Source organism: Carettochelys insculpta, chromosome 2 (genome assembly GCF_033958435.1).
Source record: "Carettochelys insculpta isolate YL-2023 chromosome 2, ASM3395843v1, whole genome shotgun sequence".
Lineage (NCBI taxonomy): Eukaryota > Metazoa > Chordata > Testudines > Carettochelyidae > Carettochelys > Carettochelys insculpta.
This window is the reverse complement of record NC_134138.1, coordinates 41,297,979-41,308,023: the sequence shown is the minus strand read 5'-3', so window position 1 is coordinate 41,308,023 and position 10,045 is coordinate 41,297,979. Positions and strand designations below refer to the sequence as shown.

At 41.5% G+C, this 10,045-nt stretch overlaps 1 protein-coding gene across 2 annotated transcripts; it reads left to right on the top strand.

The window, feature by feature from the left end:
* The first annotated feature begins 3,516 nt into the window (after nt 1–3,516).
* On the top strand, nt 3,517–7,940 carry ODF1 (outer dense fiber of sperm tails 1). 2 transcript variants are annotated; one of them, XR_012644155.1, is made up of 2 exons: nt 3,517–3,585; nt 7,496–7,625. XR_012644155.1 is itself a non-coding variant. In XM_074985666.1 (2 exons), exons 1-2 carry the CDS (start codon nt 3,747–3,749, stop codon nt 7,809–7,811), a joined length of 612 nt encoding a protein of 203 aa, XP_074841767.1. In that variant the 5' UTR covers nt 3,551–3,746; the 3' UTR covers nt 7,812–7,940. The 2 variants fall into 2 exon arrangements, 1 of the variants encoding a protein (XP_074841767.1); XM_074985666.1 differs by having other exon boundaries at nt 3,551–4,042; nt 7,496–7,940.
* Nucleotides 7,941–10,045: the final 2,105 nt, after the last annotated feature.

The following is a 10,045-nucleotide window of genomic DNA, read 5'->3' as shown; positions in this document are numbered from 1 at the left end:
GGATTAACTCTGCTCTCATTCGGGTCAATGGGAACTGTGCCATTAAGTTCAGTGGGGAGCAGAAGTGGACCACTACTGAGCTATTGTGAAAGTCCTGGTCCTGGAAAATTCTGAGGCTTTAGACTAAGTAGCCTGAGGGCTGAGTGTAGTGACCACCCAAGAAAGGCCAGAGCCCAAACATGACACTCCTTGGCAGAGCCAGCCCTATGACCAAATGATGCCTCAGGTGAGATGGGTCATCAGCCTCACCCCGCCTTTGTTAAATATTTTGAATACCTTATTTTTACTGAATTAGTAGCTCATTTCATGAGTTCGATGCATGATGATATGCATGACTTATCCCTGTCATATAAGACAATAAATTTGCACACAAGGAGGCTCTATATTTATTCATGCCACACATAAGCAAATAAAAAATTATTTCCCATAATTTTTCCCCTTAATGCAACCTAGATTGCAACTGAGCATTTTGCTTCCTGTACTAAGCTTTTGCTACTTTGGGCACATCTTTATTTTCCACCAGGGAAAACAGACAGTATAAGGATGAGGAAAAGTCTATGTTGCATAGTCTTAGAAAGTCATTAAACATTTCAGCCACATCTAGACAGCGTTCCCCTTTTGGAGAAGGAATGCAAATGAGGGAGACTGAAAATGCAAATGAAGCACTGATTTTGAAATCTCATGCTTCATTTGCATAATCTCTCATGATCGCGTTTCCAGAAGAGACCTTTCTGAAAGCAAAATCAGGCATGTAGACGGGGTTCCTTTGGAAAAAAAAAGTATTTTCGAAAGACCCCTTCTTCCTCATTTGTTCAGCACTGCTGTACTGATGTTCCCCATCTTCTTCTTAGCGAAAGCATAACTGTCATGTTCTTGGACCTCCATGATTCGATCACCATGTCCACTTCCTACAGTCCTTCAGTTGGACTCTCATGTGGCAGCTCACCATCTCGTGCTCCATAGCAACCTCTAGTAGTTTCTCACCTGATTTGTTTCTTTGAAAATAAGGCCCAAAAGACCCTTTACATGTTAGGGTCAAAGGGGCTGAAAAATTCATGCTGCCTGTTGACAGGACTTGAAGTTGTGAGGGCTCAGCACCTCTGAAAATAACTGCTTATAATAGATTGAGGTATCACGAGGAATTTATACCCCTGCCTTAAGAAGTTGTTGTATTGATATGTTGGCTACCGAAAGAAAATTACCACAAACACACATACTATCAACCTGGAGAGCCCCTGCGTGGAAGTCCCCTTACATGGACTCCCATCTCCTAGCAACTCCCACCGTTTCTTTCTCACTCTTTTCAACTTCCCTGCCTTTTTCCTTCTCTGGCAGGAGCAAGAACCCTGTCTAACATGGCAGACTCATGTTGTTATAGCTAAACAAAATGGTGATTACATCTAATAACCATAACTGAACCCCTTTAAATGGGTACACTTCAAATTAAACAAGGGAAGCAAGCTATTACATGGGTGGGGGAGGAGGCTCCAAGGTTCAGCGCTTCCCACAGGCCAGGTTAATTCTGGGGGCCAAGGGCTAGTAGATTTTATGAGCCACGCTAGGCTCTGAGGTGAGGCAAAAACAAGAGACTTATTTTGCTGGAGGGGGCTGCCAGACAGAGAGATAGGAATGGGGGTCTGGGGGGGAGGAAGGGGTCAGGAGCAGGGTGTGGGTCTAGGAAAGAGCGAATGTGCAGGATCAGGGTAGGGGGTCTTAGGGGGGATGCAGGAGCAGGGTTTGGGGTTCTGTGAGAGAGGGAGGTTGCAGGAGCAGGAAGGGGATAGGGGATCAAGGAGAGATGGAGGGAAGGGATGCAGGAGCAGGGTGGGAGGGCAGCTCTTGGCAGGAGAGGTGTGCGTGAGGGCAATGGGGGTCCAATATCTGGATATGAGGATGATAGGGGGTCACTTACTGGCTCTGTGTCCCATGCTGCTCCCAGGCACTGCCCTACACTGCTTCCATTACCCAAAATCCAACCAATGGGCATAGCAGAGAAAGACTCCCTGTGAGTACTTTCCCATGCTGCTGTTCCCCCAGCTGTGGGGAGGGAAAGTGACAGCACATGAGGCTTCTTAATCTGCCTGGCAGCAGGATCCAGCCCGTGAGGTTTGGGGCTCCCCTACCCCCAGGTCCAGCCTGATGAGAGGGAGGGAGGTGCAAAGCTGGAGCACCAGCGTGGGCTCCCTGCTACAGTGAGGGGCGGGTAGAGCGAGCCCCAAGCCCATGGCCCACTTGCAAGTGAGCTGTGAACCACACTTTGAGAACCACTGACCCAGAAGAATGGAGGTAGAAAGTGCCCTGCAGACTGGATTAAGTCCTTGCAGACTGATGCTAATTAACAAGCAGTATTAGCTTTAAACCTTCTCTGAATTATGCTACTCAGAACTGCTTTTAGCTGTGCTGGTGAGTTTTTTTCCCCCCTGTGAGTCAGGCACATGTATAGCAATGCTTCCGGCATCCAGCAAAGATTAGGACTCACACATGTCATTTTCAGCAATAACTGATGCAACAACATGAAAGGAAGATCGTAGTTACAAAAGTCCTTACAGGCATCAACTTGTGACTCACAAACATTTGTCATCGTAATGCTGCTTTAGAAAATTGCTCTAAAGTTCACTGAGCAAGTCGATGTTACTCTTCATCAGACGGTTGTATTGAAAAGGTGAAACTGTCATCTCAAATAAACGCTTCGATATGGGTTATACACGTGCTGTGGGTTTGTTCTTTTGGTGCCTGAAATACTATATACTCTTATTATGATGTTACACATTGCCGATGTGGCATTTTGAGTAAGAAAAAGCCTTTGGTGAAAGAGCTGTGAAGGTCAGATACAATGGGTGAGTACTTGGATTGGCTGATATTTGTTGAACCATTCAATAATAGTCTCAGAAATCAGGGCCTATAGGAAAGCCAGCCTCCTGTCACCCTAACAAACACTGACTGATTAGAAGGGTCAGCAAACTGTCTCTTAACCCCAGCTTCTAAACTCATAGGTGAACAACGAGCAGAATTTGAAAGCTCTTTATGTGAATTAGCACCCCGGGGGAAAATATGGCATTGACAGAAAAGTGGTGGCGAATTGTAACAATGGCCAAGGCCTCCATGGTCTATAAAGCCAGGGGTTGAGTATCTAAGTAAAGACTGTTTAAAAATTAGTAAAGAATTCAGGAGTTGGTTCATAGACTATTTGGCCTATAAAAGTGCTGAGAATATCTGTACACGCTCTTCCAGGTTTGGTCTGCAGATTGTATTTTAAAAAAGAGGAAATTGATGGGAATAACGACATTAATGCAATATTGTGATTGATATGTTACCCATGATTCAGGAAATATACTATTACAGCATACAGTACAAGCTGAGCTGACATCACACACGGCAACACAAAATAATATGTATCTGCAAGGAAGCCAATTTACAGCTGCTGAGGAATTCATAAATTATCTAAAATGTTGAACTGTCTGACTTGTGTGCATAAGATATACCACCCTGAGTGTTTAATCCATGTAATGTTTTTCAGTTAACAGCTGAGAGCCATCCGCTGATTGCAGTTCCCATGCCAACTGCAGGATTGTGACATATCTGCAGGTTGATGATGTCATAAAATGCACGCTGGAATATAGCTAAAGCAGCTGCAGTTTGTTTTTTAAAACTAACTTCTGGCCAGAGCTTGCAAGGCAATTTTTTTCTCACACGAGTACAAGTTATCAGATTTGTACTCATACATTAATATGGTTTAAAGCTTTACGATGTCTTTGTGCTGTCGTTTTCTGGAAGATGCCAAACGAGATTTGAAAAAGGCAGATAGAGAAATAAGGAGACAAATCAGGCTAATGGACCTGCATCCACATTACCTATGCAATTCGCTCCTGCACCCTCACTGCCTGTGTGATATTCACCTGCATCCGCATTGTGTGTGTGAAATACACCCATATCCATATTGCCTGTGTGCTGTACACCCACACTGCCATCCACCATCATGCCTCACAGTCTGGGAGAGGAAAGCCATTAAAGCAAAACTGGATGCAGAGCGAGAACTGGACAGGTAAATGAGCTTATTTATTAGCTTTCCACAGGAAAGGAATTCAACAGTGGAGTGAGTAAAGGTGGAAGCGAGTAAATAGGATAATTAACAAAGCTCAATTTCAGGAAAATGTGGGAACTGTAAGAGTTTGAGAAAAACTGTAATGAAGGCCTTGAAGGTACGGAGGTAATTATACCACCCGTCTGACGGTTAAATATGTCAGATTATGTGTAAAACTAAACAAATTCTGATCTTACTGTAAACCTGTAGTCAATGTATTAAGAGTGGGGTATTATTTATTAGAAAATTTAAATCTGTAGAACCCTTAATTTTCACTACTATGAAGGAATCGGAATCTGAGAAGTGGTGATAAATTATTAAAAAATTTGTCATTTAAGTTAAGAGTTAATGAGCAATTCAAAACTAGAAAGGTTAAAAATCCTTTGATAGTAAGACAATCATATTCAGTACGACTTGGGGACTTTGTTAGTATTTACTTAATAAATTATTTTAATATATCTTAATTAATATTTTCTCCCTGCACAAAATTTAAAGTTCTGTTAAATATTGTGCTTGGAAGTGAGGCCTTGATTTTGCCTGTTAAAAATATGACACTGTCAATATACACTAAGGATTGAATATTGGCTTACATTTGCTGATATGCTGAGTGAGACGCGACTGGATGTGGCAGAGCTGAAGGAGAAAGAACTCCTGGAAGCTATATATTTGGATTTTATACTGACCATAGAAAAAAATTAGAGGAGCCCGGTGGCTGTTATAATTCTCTCTGCGTTAACAAGCGTCTCCATCCCAGAATAGCTGTAGTACAGCCACAGAAAGTTTGCTCATCATATATGCCAAAGGTTGCAGAGCAGGTGCTGGCACAGAAAGACACTCTGGATTTTTACCAGCTGAATTCAAGCCAGAATTTGATGCATAACATCAAATTTTGAAGTTAATCTTCTTTCAAGACCCAGTGAAATTAGTGAAAGTTTTGCCTGAGTAAAAAGAGATTGAGGACTTCAGGATCTGGGCCAATGATTCCAGGTAGGAGTTTTGCCAAAGGATCAAGTCCATTGTGTAATCCAGGCCAATGTTCCCTCTAACTTTTTCTATCCATGGGCAGAATAAATGTTGTTATGTGCACCAAAAGAATCGTGGGTGTGCACCACCAATAGAAACACATTCTGGCAGCTGTGGGAGGCTGTGAGTACTCTGCTAATAAGCTGAGCAGCACCTGAATCTCTCCTGGGTGGCCTCCCACAGGCTCAGTTTACAGAGAACACTGATCCTGACCACACTGGTTCTGAAATGGGCTACGTTTTCATTATGCATCAGTTTAAATTGCTCTGACTAATCAAAAGAGAAAACGATTTCAGCCTACATATCTAGAAAAGTCAAATATCATCCTCTCTCTCAAAGAGGACTGAATCTTATACTAATGTGGTAAATTTTCAGTCACAGCACTCCTTTTCCACAACATTTAGTTACCTCAGATTAAGCCTCCCTGCACGACTGAATAGAAAGTCCAAGTAGGGAGCAGCACAGAATCCATGAAATCTCACAAACCAGGGAAAAAATAATTCTAAATATTGTGCTAAGTTGAATCATCTATGTTTCATAGAGCAGGAAATATATTCCAGGAGCTGTAGTATACTGAAAATAAACAGCTACATTCATCTCATTTACGTTGCCTAGTTTCTTATTGATTGTCCTATGTAATTCTGCATTGCACATCTTATCTATTCAGTTTGGTACCTTATGTCCCATTCAGTCTGTTACACTTGAGACTATGCTCTTCTAGTGGATATTTTACAAATGGTTCAAATGAGAATCACATTTTTAGGTTATTGTAATGTCACTTCACAACCCAAAACATGATTTTAATGGCTCAGTTAGCCTCCATTTCAGCCATGCACAAGAGACAATTGTGTGTGCATGCCCAAAGTGTCTCTAACACAGAGAGAAAATGTTACAAAATTTCTCATTTGAAAATGTCATTAGTAATGGTTATTCATTTGAAAATTTAGGTTAATTTATTAAGTGGACGTGCATTGGAGCTTATTGATTAATGAGGAATGCGGCTGTGTTTAGGGTAACAGAACTGTTCCTTTTCACAGCTGTTACATCCTAAGAACACACAAACCGTTGTTTACCAAGGGACACAGCTGTTTGTTCAAGGATGATGTAGCCAATTCCACAAGTGGTGTGCACCAAAACATACACCTATCTCTTATCAACATATGAAAATAGATTCTACACTTTGACTTACTACTTTGTCCGCAAATAAACGTGTTCTTGTTCCATGCTGTATAGTCCATTCATCTTAATTATGTTCTTGTTTTTTTATTTTTGAACCTTTTCTTTGAGGCAAAGTTACAATTAAACATTAACTTACCATATCATATATTACTTATTCAAATAACCTTGCTAATGATTCTGGCTTGCTGGGTAGGGATCTTTGAATACGCTAGAAAGAGGAAACCAAATTTCGAAATACCTGTCCTTTTTTCAGTGTTCCTCTTGTGTATGTATTTGAATTTTCTATTACAAAGATAGTTCATATTTTTCTATGCCACAATTCTATTGAAGGGGTCATGTTTGTAATTATGTGGTGTATATATATTGGCTGCTAATAATAAAAAATAAATTGATTTGTCGTTCTGTTTAAAGTGTTGATCCTTCAGTGATTAAGTAAGCAGGAAAGGGAGTCTTCGGGAAGCCAGAATTTTGTCATAACATTAGTCGCTTTAATAATTTCCTCCCCAAACCACCTAATTCCTACACACAATCACCGGATGTGCAAGTACATTCCTCCTTCTCCACAACCTATGCAACAAAGTGCCTACCTTATAGCAAAAATATGATGGCTCCTAACTAGAGTAAATGCCATCTCTATAGTAATTTATTTTCACAAATGTTACATACTGCACAAATTGAAAATGTATATCCTGCTTCCCACACAGAGACCCACTCATCTGGATCAATTTCTTTGTTCAAAGTTCTCTCCCATTTTTTCATCTCCATTGTTTTCTTACCAGTTTTGATTGGAAAAAGGTGTCTTAGAAATTGAACCTTATGTTGCAGCTTATCCAAGATTAACTCCTCAAATGTGATTAAAGCTCTTCATAAAGCCACCTTTATTTCACAATAAAATATTTGACTTGTAAATATTGAAAATATGGGGACTTCATATTGTTTACATTATGAAGTACCTCTGGGTACAATTTCAAACAAGGGCCCCAGAACAAATGTCTAAAATAAGTAATCTCGGCTCTGACCCAGCACGAATTGTCACTTTGATATTTCCTAGTGATAAATTCCTGAATATTAATGAAAGTATTCAAGGGAGAGGGCCTCGGCAACAGGAACTTCAAAAATATTGTCCAAAACGTGTGAGGTGGTCTGGAGGAATTGGTGACTTTTTATTTTTGGTGACCTACATGTCTTTTCTTATTTTTTTTTTCATTACAGCATACGAAGACGAGTTAATAGGATGTTGAACTCATGCCATGATCATAAGCTTTTAGCTCTGATGGATGTTAAGGGGTTTGACCCAGAGGAAGTTACAGTGAAGGTAAAAGATGGGAAGGTTAAGGTGTCAGCTGAACATGAGGAGGAGCATAGGACCCTAAGGGGGAAGGAATACAACTACACAAACCTTACCAAGGAGATTACCTTGCCTCCAGGGGTGCACGAAGATGAGGTGACGTACACTGTAGGACCTAACAGTTTGGTGAAGATTGAAACTCCACGCAAGTGTTATCCTTGCCTTCTGAGTCTCATTTGAAGACAGTGGACTCTGAGCAGCAGTAGTTCTGTACATGTACATAGTACAAACAACTCCTCGGGTGTTTGTTATCTCTACGTTTTAAGCATAAGTTGGCAACTGTTCTGACCAGTTTAGAAACAAACAATAGTGCTGCAAAACTACTTGTTTGAGTGCAAGTCTTTTGGTTTCGTTCTGAAGGGGGTTTCTTGTGACTTTGTCAACAGTCACAAGAAATAGGAACATTTTCCAATATGACAATAAATAGTTGTTTAGAAATACTAAACTATGGTAATTTAAGTAATAAAAGACCCACACAGATGTAGCTTAATTCCAGAAGCTGGCATTGCCACTGTTCATTGTTTCATAACTTAAGACTAGAAGGGGCCATTATAATCATCTAAGACTGACCTTCTCTATAACACAGGCCATAGAATTTCACCCAGTAAGTCCTCCATCAAACCCATAATTGCTATTTGAGCTATAGCATAGCTTTTACAAAAACACATAGTCCTGATTTAAAGGCATCAAGTGATGGGAAATCCACCATATCCCTATGTAAAGTGTTCCAGTGGCTAATTACCTTCTCTGTTATTTCTAGTCTGGATTGGTGTAGCTTCAGCTTCCAGCTAATGGATCTCATTATGTCTTTTTCTGCTAAAAACCATCTACTATCAGAAATCTTTCCACAACAGAGGTGACCAAGTCTCCTCTTATCTTTCTTTTGCATAACTGGAGCTTCCTAACTTTCTGACTACAAGGCACATTTTCCAGACCTTGAATCATATTTATACTTCTTTCCTGAACCCTTTGCAAATTGTCAGCATCATTTGTCAAGTGTGGACACCAGACATGGTTCCGCTAACAGTCTCACTAATACCACTTTCCTCTCTTCAGGCGGAACATGATATGTTGTCCATTCTCCAGCATTCTCAACAGCCTTCACATAACATTAACTAAGCAAGGAGATGGAAAAAAATAGTTCCATTCCAGGCATTTATTGGCCATTATAGAAGTGGGTATTAATATACTTTAGTTTTCTAGGTTATATCATATGCATATCTTTATATTTTCAGATACACAAACCAATACAACCAAATTACAAATTTTCTTCTGAAATTGTTTCCATTGAAAGTGGAGGAAAACTGGTATATTCAGAATGGTTGTGTGGTGCCTTATTGGGATTGTAGTTCTAGGTGGTTTGTGCCCATTCTCATCTACAGTGTGAGGTCCCTGACTGGATTGCATCTTCCATGATGCATCGTTTTCTTGTCTCTTGGAGGGAGTATACGCCCAGGACTCCTGGACCCTGGTTCCTCTGGGGAGATGTAGGCCTATCAGAGAGCTAAGACCATATAGGAAAATAGGAGAAAAAGCACTGAATTACAATTTGGATGAGGCGTTGAAATGCCCTTTTAGGGCCACAAAAGTCGCACAGAATGCCCAAGGAAACGCATGGAACAAATGTATTTTGTAGATGACGTGGTTCTGCCCCTCCCTGGCCAGCTCTGCCTTCTTTCTGGGTTGTGTCAGGTGGCACAAGCAGAAAAGGGACTCTAAGCAGTTAGTACCAGCATTCTTCTACATCTGGCAGACGTGTAGGCTCCACAGCTCAGGGGGTAAAGCGCTGGCCTTGTAAAACAGGGCTTGTGAAGTCACACCTTGCTAGGGCCTTGTAACTTCCTTGGGGGGTGGACTTGTAGACCTCCTGAGGTCCCTTCCAGCCTTAGGATTCTATGGCTTTGAACAGTACAGCAGGAATGAATACTTCTCTGCTTGCGTGGGAAAAAAAGGGAGAGGGGGAGTCCCACAGCACTATTCTCCTTGCCTCACATTTTACAAAAAGTGACACTCTAGGGCAGTGAAGGGCAACCGAGGATAGCAAGTGAGTCGCAGGAGTGGCCCTCCTTCATCTCAGTGGGCCACAAGAGGGTAGTACCCACGATGGTCTCACAGGAGAGGATAGTGTTACTAAGTGTGCTTGTGTGCTTCTGGGGTGTGCCGACTGAATCACAGCAGTGCTTTGATTGGATGCAGACGGAGCCCACGGCTTTCACAGCTGTTGTGTGCATTGAGCACACGCCTCACTTCATGTGCCCTTGCTTTAAGAGCGGGTGTCACTTTAATAATACCAGCAGGGAAAAAGCTGCATGGACTAAAACCCAGCAGACTCTGGCAACCCTGCATGTGGGAAGCAGTAAACAAAACGTCTCATGGGCCACACACAGAATCCCAAAGGACCACATGCAGCCCCC

Bases quoted from the DNA above. Each gene is read 5' to 3' on its own strand.
- ODF1 (XM_074985666.1), top strand. From the start codon at position 3,747: ATGTCTTTGTGCTGTCGTTTTCTGGAAGATGCCAAACGAGATTTGAAA. The intron at 4,043-7,495 runs GTAAATGAGCTT...TTTTCATTACAG, and splicing joins GCAGAGCGAGAACTGGACAG to CATACGAAGACGAGTTAATA.